The sequence below is a fragment of the Ursus americanus genome, chromosome 12 (assembly GCF_024610735.1).
Source record: "Ursus americanus isolate L20-20 chromosome 12, mUrsAme1.1.p, whole genome shotgun sequence".
NCBI lineage: Eukaryota > Metazoa > Chordata > Mammalia > Carnivora > Ursidae > Ursus > Ursus americanus.
The window spans coordinates 25140404-25158483 of record NC_142138.1 but is presented as its reverse complement, the minus strand read 5'-3'; the positions used below and the strand labels follow the sequence as shown (position 1 = coordinate 25158483).

The window sequence follows — 18080 nt, the reverse complement described above, 5'->3', positions numbered from 1 at the left end:
AGTGAATGAGGGTTACAAAACAACACCTCTGAAATAGTCTTTCTTTATGTTGCAATCTCCTCAAAATCCTGGAATCCCTTTGAGGGATCGATTATTTATTCATTTATCGATCGATTCATTCATTCATTCATTCATTCATTCATTCATTCATTCATTCTCTTTCTAAAGGATATTTCCAACAATCGTCTTACAACTGTTCCTGCTAGTTTTTCGTCTCTCTCCAGTCTGGTGCGACTCAATCTTTCCAGTAATCAGCTGAAGAGTTTGCCAGCAGAAATAAGTGGAATGAAAAGTAAATCTTCTCTCTTTTAAAACATATATAAATGTGAAGTTGGTGCAAATTATATTTAGGAAAATAAATTTTAACGTTGTTAGTTACAGGGAAGTAAAATAATAGATTTTATGCGGGTAAAGCAAATAGTAGCAAGTAGTCAGATTTTCTCCAGACCATTACTGTCTAGCTTAACTTCCTAAACAATTACCACCAAAAGCATATTTTGGAATATCAAAAAGAGGAAAATAAAATATGATTATGAATTATGATAAAATTATATACCTGAGATATTGATTAGGGTTTTGAGCTATGTTATCTATTCATTCATTCATTCATTCAATATTCACTAAGAGGTTCTTCCCTTCTAATAGGTGATTCTACTTGTGGTTATGTTATAGCTGTAGCCTCCTCATGGTCCATAAGTAATGATGCCAGGAGATAGCCTAGTTTTGCCCAAATGGTCAATCATTTTTTTTAAGAAAAGGTTAAAATAGTGGTTCTATTGAAGTTTACCATTGAACCATCATATTTAACATATTCTAGAACTAATATTAAGGGATAAAGAAATTGAAGGCACATTTCAGTACCTTTTAAATAATTATACTTAATTATTTTAGAAATCTTGATTTAAAGGATGAAATAATTATAGTAATTATTTTTGTTTAAAGGCAAACTATTATTATTTCCTGGTTGATAAGCATACTGTGTGTCAGCTGTACACTATTTACCTTATCTAGTCTTTTCTGCTAATCACGTATAAGCCCTCTTCACTTTTTTAAGCCTCCCTCTTGTGGAAGTTGTAGAAGTGATTTTGTATAGCTCTTTACAGATCATTCTGAGATAAATTTGTAAAATTGTGCTATTTTACTTTAGATTAATAATCTTTTGTCATTTGTAATAGGAATGTATAAGTTAAATCTTCCATAAATCGAGTTGATATTTTAGGGGAGCCTTTACTTGGGATACCAGTAATTAAGACTTTGCTTATCTTTGCCATTTTTCGTAAAGGAGTTAAAAAGTAGAGCTAAACATAAAATATGTTATCTTTTTTTTTTTTAAGATTTTATTTATTTATTCGACAGAGATAGAGACAGCCAGCGAGAGAGGGAACACAAGCAGGGGGAGTGGGAGAGGAAGAAGCAGGCTCATGGTGGAGGAGCCCGATGTGGGGCTCGATCCCGTAACTCTGGGATCACGCCCTGAGCCGAAGGCAGATGCTTAACCGCTGTGCCACCCAGGCGCCCCATAAAATACGTTATCTTAATATATAAGAAGCTTGAATTTTTTTTTTCATAAATTGGGTGAACTTATCTTGAGAGATGGGAAAAGAGGGAAATCAGTAGAAAAATACTTTGAATTTATAGCAGTTTTTCCAATATACTATATAATTAATGATCAGATGCTTTCTTCCTTTAGCCATGACAGTGATACTTTTGAACTATCACCAGTAGGACATTTAGTTGTTATTTCACTATTAATGACTGGGCCCCAAGAACAACATTTAACATTTGTGTGGTTCTTTGTAACTCAAATGCTTTTACATATATTGTTTTGCCATCATGAAGTTGTATTGTTAGGGGGATGTGTATTTTTTACATTTTAAAGATTCATAAACCTAGGCTTAGAAATTATGTTATATATTGTAGAGCCAAAGCTTGAATCACAACAGTTCTATAAGGGCTTGAATCCTCTTACTCTATCCCCATTGCTCTTTCCACTATACACTGCTTATATTCGCAGTCAGTGCTCTTACATGCAAACAGTTGTGAAAACTATAGTGTCTTAACTTTTAAAACAAACTTTTCTTTATAGAATTTACTGGATTTGGGGTGAGTCACATTGTGATGTTTTTTATTTTATTTTATTTGATCCTTATTTTTAAATATTATATTTTTTTATTAGAGAGAGAGAGAGCACAAGCAGGGGAAAAGGGAGACGGAGCATCAGGCTCCCCGTTGAGCATGGAGCCTGATAGAGGGCTTGATCTCAGGACCCTGGGATCATGACCCAAGCCGAAGGCAGACACTTAATGGACTGAGCCACCCAGGCGCCCAATTGTGACATTTTAAAAAATGCTCTAGCCAAATAATACATAAATTATTATAGTATTTGTTGAAAGCAGTGCTATTACATTTGTTTTGAAAGAAATTATCTTCTTTAAATACTAAAAGCAACAGCCTAAGGCAATATCAACTCAGTCTTGCATTATGTTAAAATCGATAGGCTCAAAGTACAGCAAAAAAGTTGTAAAATGTATATCACCTATTCAAACTAGAGGGTTGAGAGTGAGTTGTGGAAAATATGTGGTGGCCATCATAATGGAAGAATCTGTGATATGTTTTAGGAAGAAAGCTGCTTATTGAATCCTTAAGGGAAAGAAGACCTTTACTTTTTTCCATTTTTGTTTTCTTATATGCCTTTTTAAGAAAGAAAGATCCAAGAGGTAAGAGAGATGCTGCAAGTAAGAACATCCTTCTTGAGCTATAATATGCTTTCCTGTCCGTAGTGTTAGCTAAGATGTTAGAGAAAGCATGTAATTTAAACAAAAATAGGAAAAGAAAAGAAAGCAGACAGGGAGGGAGAAATAGGCAGTATGGATAGATGGAAGAATAGGAGGACAAACATAGAAATCCAAGGCTTTTTGACAGAAAGTCAACTTTCCTAATTTAAATACATGTATCTAAGCTATTACTAGCCAGTTACTTGACATCCATTCATACAGCTAGTACGCATGCATGTCTTTAACTACCTTAAGCTTTTTCTTTTTAAAGATGTATTATTACTGGGGCACCTGGGTGGCTCAGTTGGTTGAGCGGCTGACTCTTGATTTCGGTTTAGGTCATGATCTCAGGGTTGTGAGATCAAGCCCTGTGTCAGGCTCCATGCTCACTGCAGAATCTGCTTGAGATTCTCTCTCCCTCTGTCCCTCCCCCTGCTCCTGTTCTCTCTCTCTCTAAATAAATAAAATCTTTAAAAAAATAAAGATGTATAATTACTGAGGTAAATAATATCTCATAATGTGTAGTTTGTGTGTTTTAGAATACCTTAACAGAGTACTGGAATATTTTGTTTTTTACCATTACAAAGATGACTTGGACTATTATTAAACATCATTTTTAATGTCATATCTCTTTAATTATAATTAAATATAAAAGCAATCTCAGTTTATGTTTATTTCATTCAGTGATATTCTAGGATTCTTAATTAGCAGTATACAGTGGCATGGGTTTGTAATTCTTCATGATGATATTCACGTTCTTTGAATGTATATACAATTATAGACCGATATTTTTCTCTTTATTAAAGTATTTTTGTTTTTCACCTACTACGTATTATAGGATTAAAGCATTTGGATTGTAATTCAAATCTCTTAGAAGCTGTACCTCCTGAATTGGCTAACATGGAATCACTAGAATTGCTTTATTTGCGGAGGAATAAATTACGTTTTCTACCAGAATTTCCTTCTTGTAGATTATTAAAGGTAATATTTAGATGATTATTAAACTATATATTTTCCAAAAGTTTATTATGAAAATGAAATTTTTAATCTTGCTTTACATTGGAAATATGTATTAGTTATAAATGCTATGTTTTTCCTATATTTTTCAGAATTTTAGTCTGACTAAATATGTTAATGGTATTGTTAGTAGTAGATTTTTTTTTAAGAAGCTTGTAAATTTTTTAAAAGATTTTTATTATTTGAGAGAGAGAGAACTAGCAGTGGGGAGGGGCAGAGGGAGGGAGGGAGGAAGGGGGAGAGAGAGAGAGAGAGAGAGAGAGAGAGAGAGAGAGAGAGAGAAGCAGACTCCCCACTGAGCAGGGAGCTCGATGCGGGGCTCAATCCCAGGACGCTGGGATCATGACCTGAACTGAAGGCAGATGCTTAACTGACTGAGTCACCCAGGTGCCCCAGCAGATTTTTTTTATTTTAAAGAAATAATCAACTTAAATATAGGAATTTGTCCATTTCATCTGGGGAGTAGTATATAATTGGAAAAGTAGATGATGAGGCTACATAGTAAGGTGGAGTCATACTGTAGGACACCTGGAGTACTAGGAAGGAATATGTATCTAATTCTGTAAGTTGCCACCTCTCACGTGTACCTGATCATAATTGAGTCTGTTTAAAATTAATTACTTTCTTTTGGTTTTAAGTATATAGCATTAACATTGTCTTAAATTTGCCATGCTTTGTTTTCCTTCATGTATACTTATATCTATTAGAGTTAAAAGGGCTTCTCTTAAACAGAATGGTGACAGTGATAAAAGGAACTGAAAAAGTTATTTAGTTAAAGATTAGTTATATATCTGATAATTATAGATTCTGTTAAAGGGAAATCACTATATTTTATAATCACTAATGAGGTGGCTCAGTTGGTTAAGTATCTGACTCCTGGTTTCTGCTCAGGTCATGATCTCAGGGTTGTGAAATGGAGCTCTGTATAGGGCTTCCCGCAGAGCATGGAGTCTGCTGGAGATTCTCTCTTTCCCTTGGCCTGTGACCTCACTCGCTCTCTAAAATAAATCTTTTAAAACAACTAACCACTAGTGAAAATGTTGAATAACAACAAACTGTTTATAACTTTTTATGGCTTATTTTAAAAGTTAAAATTTTTTATCAGTATAGTTCGTAGATTTGTATTTTAATTCTATAAATGTAACTACTAAATCATTTCTGTGCTTTGGTTTGTAAACCTGGAACTTTCTGAAAGATTAAATCTTTAATTATTTTTAAATTATCAGAAAATCCTTGAAAATCTTGTTTTACCCTTTTTAGCTGTAAGACAGCTTACTTGTAATTGAAAACTTAAGCACCTTAGTAATTAGAAACTTACATTTTTTTCATGTGTTTTTCAGTGATTTGAAATTTCAATTTTATTTTTATTATCTAATATAAAATTGAATACAGAAATACATACGATTCATCTTTGGTTTTGTAGGAATTACATGTAGGTGAAAACCAGATTGAAATATTAGGACCAGAACATCTTAAGCATCTGAATTCTATCCTTGTGCTAGACCTGCGGGATAATAAGTTAAAATCTGTTCCAGATGAAATTACACTACTACAGTCTTTGGAAAGGCTTGACCTAAGTAACAACGATATTAGTAGGTAAGTTTAAAGATCAAAGGAATAAGAAATCATACCGGTATTTGCTTATAATTCATAAGTTAATAAGATTTGTAAAGAACATGTAGAGATCTTTTTTTCTCAATTGACTTCACTAAATATTTATTGAACAAGTATCATTGCAGACCTACAAAGAATGGTTAGATTTGGTCCTTGGCAGCAAGCTTAAAATACTAATAGAATCAGATATATTTATAAGTTACTCTAATCCACTTAGAACATAAACTAAGAAGTCAGGGTTTTTATCTTTTGTTCACTGCTCTATCTCTAACTCCTAGATCAGTGTCTGGGTATACAGAAGGTACCTGATAAATATTTTTTAAATTTATTAAACGAATGTAAAGCCATGGGAGAGATACAAAATGCTTTGAAGGCTTAAAGGAAATACAGGAATCAGCAATTTATTGAGAGGAATAGGGCAGATTTTGTAGAGGAAGAAACCTTTTTAGATGATCTTTAGGACTGGGACTAGGGTGAGGCAGGTTAAGTGCCTAGAGCACAGAGTTTAAGAGCATACTAACCTTCAGGGTCATGCCTCACTCTCGTGCCACCATATGATCTTTAAAGGCTGACCATGATTTTCAAGTGCACAGGTAAGGTGGTGAAAATGATTGACTTGATGGGACAAAACTGCACAAAGAAAACCTTGAAAGTTCAGGAAATTATAGGGGTATATTGAGAGAACAGCAAGGAATCAAGTTGACCTGGTAAATTGGGTACAGTTAGGGAGATTGTGACAATTTAGGGCTTGAAAGGTAAATTGGGGCCATATAGAATTGGTCCTTAAAATGCCTGTGAAGAGTAAGTTTTCATTCATTTAAGAGATGGGGAGCTACTGAAAGATAAAGAACAGAAGCAATTTGATTATAATCTCATTAAAAAATTAATTGGTATTGGGGCTGATCACAATATTTGTGAGCTAGGAGTGCTTTTGTCTGTGGGAAATAATATGAGATTATTAGGGAAGAATTTCATTTGCTTACTTGAAGGACAAAATCGAAACATTAGTATCCTTGAGTAATGGCTATCTTGAATCACTGATTCATTCAAATTAACTTTCTACAGTTTTTTGTAGCTCACATTTTTTTTAGCAGTCACAATATAACAATTTCAAAACTAGTCTGTTTTTTCTTTTACATGTTCAGCATTTATTTCAAAGGGAGATATTTTAGGCCTATGTTACCTGAGCTCTCTTTTTTGACACTATTCTATGATACATAGTTTGTCATATGTTGTTAGTTTTATAGTCAACCAACTATTGGTTGAATTATACTTACTCTTCATGTTTTCCCTGAAATCAGTTTAATCTTTTTGTAGTCTACCATGTTCGTTGGGAAAACTTCATTTGAAATTTCTGGCACTAGAAGGAAATCCTTTGAGAACCATACGAAGAGAAATTATAAATGTAAGCATATTTAGAATTCAGTTCTGGTTTTTAAATTTGAAATTCAGACATGCATGTTGATCTATGAAACTGCAAGGTATGTCTTGGTGAATATGTGTCTTTTCTCCACCTTCTCAGAAAGGAACCCAAGAAGTCTTAAAATATCTGCGAAGCAAGATTAAAGGTACTTTTCTATTTTTCCCTATATTTTGGAGGATAATATGAAAGGTGGTGAAGCGCTAACAGTACATAAATTTGCATGTACTTTGGGTGTAAATAATTAGAGGAAATGGTCCCTTTCAGGTGTGGTTCTAATTCTGAATCCACACAGGTCATAAATATGCTGAAGTTATAAAAACATCCTTAAATTCACAATAATAATATTTTATCCTTAATTTCTTTGATTTGTGTTACAGTGTATCAATTGGAAAATATAACAAAGATTCAATAGCATCCTAGTGCTTTAACTTTGAAAAAAAGAGCAAAACTTGACTTTTATGATATAGTATATGAATTCTATGGCCTGGGAAGTATATTAACAGTTATTTGAATATCCGCTTCATGCATAGTTTTGCTAAGTATAAAGATAAAACACATTTTTCAGGATATGTTAATTTATCATGAATATGCACCGAAAGAGAAAATGATACTATACATTTAATTTTTAATGCTTCACTAAAATTGTACTATATCCCAATTTTTATTTTATGTATATCATTGTAGGATACACTAGACTATTAAAAAAAAAGTCAGCTACACTAGCATATCGCTGCTTAACAAACACTGTACAACTTAGTGGCTAAAAACAGCAACTATTAATTTAGCTCATGACTGTTGGTTATGCACAGCCTAACCTAGCACCATATTGCCAGTCAGTGTATGTTAAATGAATAAGATAATTATATACTTTAGCAATTTCCATTTTCCACCTTGACCTTCAAATAAATTAACATAATTTTCTAAGACTCTTATTTCCTGCCAATCAGGGAGTTTCCTTTGTTTTCCAGGTATGCTTTCTCCTCCAGAAAAATTTAATAATTCTGATATGAGTCGGTCAGAAGTCATATCAGAATAATCAAAAAAAATTTTTAAAGACTTATAGAGTAGTTTTAGGTTTACAACAAAATTGAGAGGAAGGTACAGATATTTCCCATATATTCTCTAGCTATTGTGCATTTCTTGTAATCCCACATAAATTTTAGAATCAGTTTGTTGATTTCTACAAAGAAGTCGGCTGGGATTCGGATAGGGATTACATTGAATCTGTAGATCAATTTAGGGAAAATTGCCATCTTAGGTTTTGTAATTAAAAAGTCAGTAGATGTACCTGGTAAAAAAATTCAACCAATATACAAGGATATATAGTGAAAAGAAAATCTATCTCTTGTATAGTTCCCTCCCAAGGGATATTAGGCACCCTCTTTCATTTTTCTTGATGCTGATTATTAAAAGTAGCTCTTTGGAAGTGTTGAGAATACTCTATCTCAATATGTTGTCATGCTCGTATGCACGTATATTTAAAAAATAATGCCGGGTTTTGTTGCTGGTTTGATGTTGCCTATCTGCTGATGTAATTTGGCAATATATATTACATATTTTTTAAAGTGACATAACCAAAATGCTAGGATACTTCTAAATACCAAAGCATTTACTTGATACTAATAAATATCTTGATGTCTTTTATTTCTATTTGATACTTTTATTCTGTGCTCTTTCTATGAACAAAATATCCATATGTTATTTGCATAAGAAATACTAGCTCAGTGATCATTGATTAGTGAATTATTGATGAGCTCCATGCAAGAGAAATATACTTCGTAGTTTTCAACAAATGTTCATTAAATGCCTACTGGGCTGAAGCAAGATCAGAGATACTACTAATTGTTCTATGTTCTTTTGGTATGCCTTATGCTCTTAACATATGATGAATGCTAGGACTATTTCATTTTTTTCACATTGTTAAAAATTAGTTGTCTTATTTTATTTCTGTCTGGATGGCTTGCAGTCTCTTTTGCCAAAAAGTCACAAAGCCATTTCTTTTTGATGTGTATGCTTTTTGTTTTTTTTGTTCATTATATCGTACGATGGGAGTGTTAAGTCTTTGGAGACTAGTGAGGGGGTTAATTGTGTGTGAGTGTGTGAGTATGCATGTATGTTAGAAAATATCTATTGAAAATAAAGTCTTGCATTTGCTGAAAAAAAGCCTCAACATAAGTAATGTACGAAAAGCTTACTCGCTTATGTAAATCCCCAGGTTTCAAGTGATCAAGGATAATCAGTTTCCGTATGTCCTAACTCAGAAGATAGGTATATGCCTCTTTGGTAGACATTTATGGGAAGTGGTATTTTTCCTTTGTTAACACATTCATTCTAATACACCATATTATTTTTCTTAAGAGGAAGGATTAGTGTCATTGTTTCTTCTGAGAGATTGTAGTTATTTTTTGAAGGTTCTTTCCTACTCCTAAATTTTCTTGGTAGGATTTATTAAAGATTTTGAAGCCATATTATAGTAATTTCATCTTATTTCTATTAATTAAATATTAAATTCTACACCTAGATTTGAGTTATTAGAAATAAAGTATATGACTACAGACATTCTTACTAATAATATCTAGAAATCATGTATACCATTTTTTACATATTTTCAATAATTTTAAAATGCCTTTATAGTATAGTATAAATATTGGTTTCATATAACTTTTCTTTTGCCAGATGATGGACCTAGCCCAAGTGATTCTGTTATTGGGACTGCCATGACACTACCAAGTGAATCCAGAGTCAATGTACATGCTATCATCACATTAAAAATATTAGACTATAGGTATGTAATTTTCTTAAACACTGCAGAATATAAAGGAAACTTTGAGAAATAATCCTTCAGATAAAAGGAAAGTTGGTGAGGAAGAATTCTTCAGAGTGTATTAGTACTTGGAGTAGTAGCAATTGCAAAAACAGTGATGAGATAAAAGCATATTAAAAGTACAGTGAACTTAAATACCATTCCTTCAGTGATTTGTGTTTACTATGTTTAAGAGATACATGTTTATTAATATTGACATTTTTATAATAAAGAACATTTTATTATAAAAAATAGGAGTGACTGTATTGGTTGGTAATAAAATTGCTTTAGTAACCAGCATCAAGAGAGGATTTTATTAGTCTCTATTTAGTTAATGAGTTAAAGGGAGAGTCTCTATTTAGTTAATTAGTTAAAGGGAGAGTCTCTATTAGTAAATAAGAAATTAGTATAATTTAGTTAATGAAGACCTTAAGCAGGCAAAGCTAGAGAGGTTGTATCCCATTAATACATTTAAGCCAAATAATATGCCATAATATTATGCTGTATTACATATGTATTAAACCTGGGACAATTCAATATTGGTATGTAAATTGAGGCAAAAGCCTAAAAATGTTTATAATATGGAAGTGTATTTGACTGAGGAAAGAAGATACCTATGCAAAGGTTAAGTATTCTTTCAGTACTATCTAAGGCAACAATGATAAAATTAACCAATACTCCTACAGTGATTAGCTCATGTCTGGATATGGTAATGAAAATACAGAAGGATACAGACTGAAGTTCAAGTCAGGTGACCAGAGTTATTAAGTTATCTAACAGTAAGCATCAGTGTCTGGCCTCTTTTCCATAATGTGTCAGTAGGAACCACCTTCTCAGAGGTCAGGATACAGTTTCTGTCTCAGATCTGTTGTTTCATTCACACTGTTTCCACCTTTAGTCTGACACTTTGATGTATGTAGAAATCCCTACTCTAAGCCAACTTCCTTCTTTGACACTGGAACACAAGATAGTACTCTTCCATACTTATATTTGTATCCCTCTTTTCTCATAGCATAGCATGGCAGCTTAGCATGTCTTCTCTTTCACATAATATACCCATTTATTCAGTAGATGTTTTTGGAGCCTACTAGGTTTCGAATCCAATGCGAGGTGTCATAATACACTGAATGATGATAAGACAGACTTGATTTCTGCCTTAGAATTTTTTTCTCTGCCTTCATTCCCTCGACCCTGAATGGATACGATTTATTGAGTCTGTTCTATGCTGGGCACGGTACTAGGTATTTTACATGTGCTGTTGCCTTTAATCTCCCAAACAATCTATAAAGTATTATTAATACAATTTTATTTGAGATAATCATTCCCACTCTTTTAAGTCACAGATATAACTAAAGTGTTATAAGGATAGCATTGAAGACCATACATCTTAGATTGTTTTGATTCTAAATTTATTGTAATTTGTTTTCCTCAGACTTTAATTGAGAAGGAGAATTCCATTTAAAATATAAGGCATATCAAGGCATAAATGCCTTCAACTAAATATTTTTTTAAAAGAGTGTGAGTCTTCAGTGTTTGATTACAATAAATCAGTTCCCCATGATTTGAGCATTTATGATTAAAAAGATAAAAATGCTACATTTGTACAATAGAAAATAGGGCCCTACAGCAGAAGTAGAAGGCATAAAAACTGTGAAATTTAGGCTGTCTTTTTACCGATCTGTATTACAATGCCTTTCTTACAGGTTTCTCTATATTGGACAAATAATTGTTTTCATGTTCATAAAGTCATTAATTTCACATTCCATCAACAATATTTTTAAGTGGATGATGTAATAGACATTAAAAATTGTAAAAGAAGAACGTGAGGACAAATGGCTAATTATAACATCAACAAATTATTAAATCCGCAAATGTCAGAGTACTACTCTACTTTCATTTAAGATCAAAAGTGTACTTTATTGAAAATTTTATTGAAAAGGAAATTTATTTACATTTATATTTGCAAAAGCTCTGACCCACATAACAATGAATAACTCTTCAGATTCTAATTTCACAGAACTGAGGTTAAGAGAAAGTGAAGTGAATTTTAAAAAGCTCCTTAATGGTAAGATCAGGAAGAGTTTAGTCTAAGGCCACTACCCTGTCTACCTTGTCACATGCTAAAGGAGAGAGAAATTGGCTTAGGTTATGAGAAACAGTTCAGTATAATGTTGAACTTTATTTTAAAATTTTTATTTATTTTTTTTAAAGATTTTATTTATTTATTTGAGAGAGAGAGAGCACAAGCAGGGGGAGCAGCAGAGAGAGAGGGATAAAGAAGCAGGTTTCCTGCTGAGCAGAGAGCCCAACCTGGGACTCCACCCTGGGATCATGACCTGAGCTGAAGGCAGAGGCTTAACTGACTGAATCACCCAGGCACCCCAGTGTTGAACTTTTAAAAATGATTGTTACCTTGCAGTTAACTACATAGCTACATAAAGTTGGCAGATAATCCCTGTTAGAAAAGGGATGACAACAGTTTTAAAATTATACCTATTCTGAGGTAGAAGAATCCACTTACTAATTATTATCCATTTACTATATGATTTCTAAACATCTTTGACTCTGAAGATGTATGTGGTTTTATTCACACTGAGTATGTGAATGCTCAGAAAATATGGTACAGTGTATTGTGACATGATTTGTTGTCTGAATTCTTAACAGTTAATATTTTGTGAGTTTGTAGGTTTTCGTGGCATTCTTTACAGAACTTCAAAGTGTTCTTCAGAAGCAACTGCCTTGCTGCCTTGAAAACTCATAAAATCTTTAAGAACCTTTAAAAGTGAAAAGTAATAATCATATCTTTCTATACTACTAAGGATGATGCATTTTTAAACCATTTTTCATTTAGTGATAAACAAACAACTTTAATTCCTGATGAAGTATTTGATGCAGTAAAAAGCAACGTTATCACTTCTGTTAACTTCAGTAAGAATCAGCTATGTGAAATTCCTAAAAGGTGAGAATTGTTCATGATGTCATTTCTATTAAGTTGTGAGTCATTCTCAGTTATGTTTGCATCTCATTGGCAAGAATAATTATTTTTCACGGTTTTTTAATTTGAAAGTATATGTAGAATTTTTTTCATTGATATTTGGGGGATTTAGCAAAATTCATCTAAGTCTTTTCTGAGACATATTAACATCAGTTCTGAGACATATATAAGTTTTTAAAATTTGATTTTCTTTTACATCTTAAACATGGAAAATGGGTATTAGAATTACTAAAAATATAAATTACTTTTTCCATGTAATAAAATATTCGAGGAAAAGTTTAAAGACACCATCCAAAGCCAGGTCCACGTGGATTAATAGGAATTATTATTTTGGGTTTTGCCAAGCCCACTGAATTTTTCACTGATAGTACAAGCAATAAAAAACAGATAATTCCGTTAATATTTTCCTCCCAGAAAAGGATTCTTTACTATCAAATATTAGAAGTCATGTGCATTGTACTTGTACTGTTCAGTATGTCTTTGTTGATACTAGTTAGAGCAAAATCTTTAGGTTATGAGAGAAAATTAGTTTAGCATAATATTGAACTTTTAAAATGATTGTTATCTTGCAGTAAACTATAAACCCAAAGAAAGTTGATAAATAACCTTGCAATTAAAACAACAGTATGGGAAACAGAGTCGGGTAATGGTAAAGAACTTGGACAATGGAGTCAATTGCATGTATCTGTATCCCAGATCTATGAGGTGTGTGGCTTTGGACAGGTTAACTAGCTGCTCTTAGTTTCCCTACCCATGAAGTAAAGATAATAAAGTACCTATTTTACAAGAATTAAATTAAATGACATAATCCACACAAAACATTTAACCAATGCCTAGCACTTAGCACTTAAATACTTAAAAAACATAAAAAAAGGTGATTGGGAAAATAAAATGACTTTCATCTGACCGTCAAAAACATTTTTTAGATGTTTAAAATATTTAAACAGTCAGACAAACTTTAACTTGCTTTCTGTTTTGCAGGGCAGTTTGGAGAATATCGATCTAAAAGTAAATTAACCTTGAGATTCCATAGCAAAAGGAGATCTAGTTCATCTCCTCCTCTTGTTTAAAGGGCTCTGAGGGTACTTGACAGAAGAACTGAGCAGTTAGGTTTGCTCTCAGGATGAGTTTGCTCGGGGATCCTGGATCAAAACTGGGAATGAGGATGGAAGGAGTTAAAACACATCACCTTATTACTTATTTCTCATTTTACCTCACAGTCTGGTAATTCATATGCAAAACAATAGAGTATTCTGTTACCTCCATTATTTCATCATATTTTTGGCAATTTAGAGGGCCAAAGAAGAAAGATAGTAAAGACATACCTTGATCTAGAGAGTTTCTGAGTCATTTTCCTCTTTCGTAAATTTTTATTTCGCAAGTCATACTTTTCACTATATTATTTCCTGATTGTGAAAATAATACTTATTCATAAAATTTTGGACAAAATGAAGGGACAGATCATTTGTAGTCCCATCACTATTCTATTCATGGCATGTTTTATTTCAAGCTCTTTTCCATTTAGAATTATATATACAATTTGTATCTTAACTGGTTTGTCATAAGTGTTTTCTTATGTTGTAAACAATACTTTTAAAATCTATTTATATACTATAAAGTTGATTATGGCAATAAATAAAACAAAACATACTGTTTCTTTAGACCGGATTTCCAGAAGAATTACCTAAGAGTATGGCTCTCAATACATATATCCAAAAACTTCCCAAAAAAGTCTTATCAGTTACATATCCAGACTTACCTTTCTTTAACATAGCAGTTGATGTTCTTTCTTTCATATAGTTTCATTTCTTGGCAAATCATATCTTATCTAACATTTCTTGTTCTTAAGTTAATAACATGCTTTAAAATACTAAAGTTGATTAGGCTTTCTTAGAAATATTTAAGTCTTTCTTTTGACTTAAGTTTCTTAGTCGTGACACTTACCAAACCTAGGAATTAACTTAATGTTTTCTTGCAGTCATGACTAATATAATGATAATTTGGACAAAAAATACTATACTTTAAAAATGTTGACATATCATAGTTAAAAAACATTGTGAAGTACTTAGATACAGAGAATATTATAATTATGCAGCCTAAAAGAAAATGACTATGTTAAAGAATACAAACTGAGTGAAATTTTTGTGAGAAAAAAGTTACAGAAAATCTTACTTAGCAAAAATAATATAGGATTTGTCTTCCTATGCTTTACTTGCAGTTTTGAAGTTCTGACAGTGAATTCAAGAGCTAACATTTTAAAATTATTTTTGTTTCAGGATTGTGGAACTGAAGGAAATGGTTTCTGATGTCAATCTCAGTTTTAATAAGCTTTCCTTTATATCCTTGGAATTATGTATGCTTCAAAAATTGACTTTTTTAGATCTCAGGTATTTATTGATTTTATTCCTTCACTTTTTCATTATAACTTGTCTTTGAGTTTTGCCTAACATTTGCTCTTTCCCACGTATTTCCTAAGTAAGTGTGGGAATTGGCTCTTTAGTTTATTAATTACATTTTAGGACAAATCTAAAATTAAGCATTTAGGAAATATTTTAATCAAATATCTATCATTTGTAGGCAATTGATAAGTTAAATTAAGAAATAATTATTTAAAATATTAGAAAGTATTAACACATTCTTTAAATTCATGCTTAAGCAAAATTACAAATAACCCATGGAAAGTGTTTGTTTCCTGTTTTTCCTTTTCTGAAAGTAAGTAGCATAAAACTCAAAATCCTGTGCTGGCATAGCAGCTAGCATGGCTTCTCTTAAAAAGAGCCTGTTTGGTTTCAAAATATTATAGTAAATATTCAAGGCCAGAAAGAAAAAAAAGACCACCATGAGTGGCAACAAAAGGAAAGAAACTAAGGCTCTGCAGACGTAATAGGAAGTTTAATTTAAATATGTCCTAAGTTGAAGTGACAGGACCAGAATTGCCACAGTTCATTTGGGTAATAATAAATGACTCAGAGGTAGATAGTCAAATATTTATTTGTTTGGGCTTTCAGTTTTTATTTGTAAGCTATAGCTCTATTATCTGCACTTCCTACTCATATATAATTACTAGATGTGCTTTTAGTTTATTTAAGCTGTGGCTCCTCTTGCTCTGCTCAAGCAATAGGTAAGTAACAGTAAGCGAAGTTATATCCGTTTGAGGATTTATTCTGCCTATAGAGACTTTGTTTTTGGCTTATGGGATTAAAGCAAATCTAATACTCTGCTCCTATTAAATGTAGACTTGCTTCTGTTTGGGGTGGCAGTTACCCTGGCAAAGCAGTGTAAAACCACATTGTAGTTCAGTATTAATGGAGTAAAGAGAATGAATTCATGTACTTACTACTGCTCTCTTTATTTTTATCCCAATTTTCAGTGTGTGTGTGTGTGTGTGTGTGTGTGTGTGCGCGCGCCTTTGTCTATACCTTTAAGTTTCTAATGAAGTGACTGATACACACTTTTATTTTATTTATTTTATTTTTTTAATTTACTTGACAGAGTGCAAGAGAGCACAGTAAGGGGAGCAGCAGAGGGAGAGGGAGAAGCAGGTTCCCCGCCCAGCAGGGAGGCCGATGTGGGGCTCGATTCCAGGACCCTGGGATCATGACCTAAGCCAAAGGCAGTCACTTAACCGACTGAGCCAGCCAGGCACCCCTAACGTACACTTTTATATCTGGTATCAGTAGGTATATAAGACCCTAGGAAAAGGATAGAAACTAGCAGTAGGTTATTTGGTACAACTTAATAAAGACAATAACAGGAGAAAAGTACAGAGAAAAGAAAAAAGAACATAGTTGTAGAAAGTATGACTTAACATATTATTAGGCTTGACTTCTGAACACAAAGAAATTTAGAGAAAATTACCCAGTTGTAATAGGTAGCCATCTAGTTGTATATAATTTTCTCACATATATTTTCTATTATAAGTAATTATATAGGCTCTAGAATCCTTCTGCCTTCCTGTTGTTAACCTTTCTTTTAACATTGTTCCCAGATCCTTGCTAATAATAAATGAGATTCTGTTTACTGCCATGCTTTGTTCTCAGATTCTTAAAAAATATATGCATTGTACAAATTGAAATTGTAAACTTAGAGTAGAAATAGACTTGCTTTTAATACCTATGTAGTAGAAAGCCCCAAATTTCTAAATCTATAGAATTTCATCACTTCCTGTTTCATTTTTTTTCATAAAATTTTACAGTTCTGCTTAGAGTAGAATTCGTGTCTGTATGCAAGATACATGTATTAAACACCAATCAAATATTTGTGGACTCAAATAATGTGGTATTTACAGGCATGATCTCAAGGGCCCTCTCTGTGAGAAGTATTGCTGAGATCAGTTTGAAGGAGATAAGTGATACAGTGTTTGCCCTGTTAAAATATATTATTAAAGATCCCAGTTTTATCAGTTGGTTGCATATTGGTACTAGGATTTGGCACGCTAATCAAATCCCTGAGGCAGCTGACTGATTCGGAATTCTCAGGACTCAGCCTTAATGAGATCAGATCAAGGACTGACAAACCGAGCTACATAATTTTTTGTCTGATCAACACTTTGTTTTTTTTAAAGATTTTATTTATTTATTTTGAGAGAGAGGGCATGCATCAGAGAGAGAGAGAGCATGAGCAGAGGGGAGGGGCAGAGGGAGAGGGAGAGGGAGAAGCAGACTTCCCGCTAAGCAGGGAGCCTGATGCGATGTGGCACTCAATCCCGGGAGCCCGGGATCATGACCTGAGCTGAAGGCAAATGTTAAACCAACTGAGCCACCCAGGCACCCTGATCAATACTTTAATTATAAATTAAAGTTGTACAAATTTTCAAGCTTTGTAAATCATCTTTTTCTTTCCAATTTAGGAACAATTTTTTAAATTCTTTGCCTGAAGAAATGGAATCGCTGATTAAACTACAAACAATTAATCTTTCCTTTAACAGGTGAGAGACAGAACAGACTAATCTGTGACTAAAGATTTTTATGTGGAGAATTTGTAGGTCTTAGAGAATACACCTAAAAGAGCCAAATAAAACAGCCTCACGTGTTTAAATATTCAAGTTTATTTTCACCTTATTCTACTTAAAATTGAAAGTGATACTGCTTTCTTAGAATTTTCACAGCTGATGTCTAATAGGAATTATTATTTACAGATATGTAAATAATAATTATAATTGCTATAGTGAAAATGCAGTGCGTGGGTAAAGGTGTTTCCTGAGATTGCCTGAAGGCAGAGGAGATAGCATTGAAACTGAGACTTAAAAATTACACATCAGCCAGACACACAGGGATAGGCATCCCATGTGGAGTAAATGACATGTAGTAAGGCACAAACATGAGAACATGGTGTGTTTGGGACACGTTAAGAAGTCTGATATGGCTCGGGCCATAAAGTGAGGGGTAGAGGAGTAGAAATAACAAATGAAGTTGGGCATGGGAGCAGTACCAAGTCCTGTCAGAGCTTTGTGTG

General features: G+C 32.9%; 1 protein-coding gene across 1 annotated transcript in view; it reads left to right on the top strand.

Moving 5' to 3' along the window:
* LRRC40 (leucine rich repeat containing 40) overlaps window positions 1–18080 on the top strand; it is a 44417-nt gene that overhangs the window by 20366 nt on the left and 5971 nt on the right. Inside the window, exons 5-13 of the mRNA XM_045802042.2 lie at window positions 169–292; window positions 3613–3755; window positions 5215–5387; window positions 6723–6810; window positions 6928–6973; window positions 9505–9613; window positions 12483–12590; window positions 14903–15013; window positions 17476–17553. Coding sequence (XP_045657998.2) covers window positions 169–292; window positions 3613–3755; window positions 5215–5387; window positions 6723–6810; window positions 6928–6973; window positions 9505–9613; window positions 12483–12590; window positions 14903–15013; window positions 17476–17553 — 980 coding nt within the window. The remainder of the gene's footprint in view (window positions 1–168; window positions 293–3612; window positions 3756–5214; window positions 5388–6722; window positions 6811–6927; window positions 6974–9504; window positions 9614–12482; window positions 12591–14902; window positions 15014–17475; window positions 17554–18080) is intronic.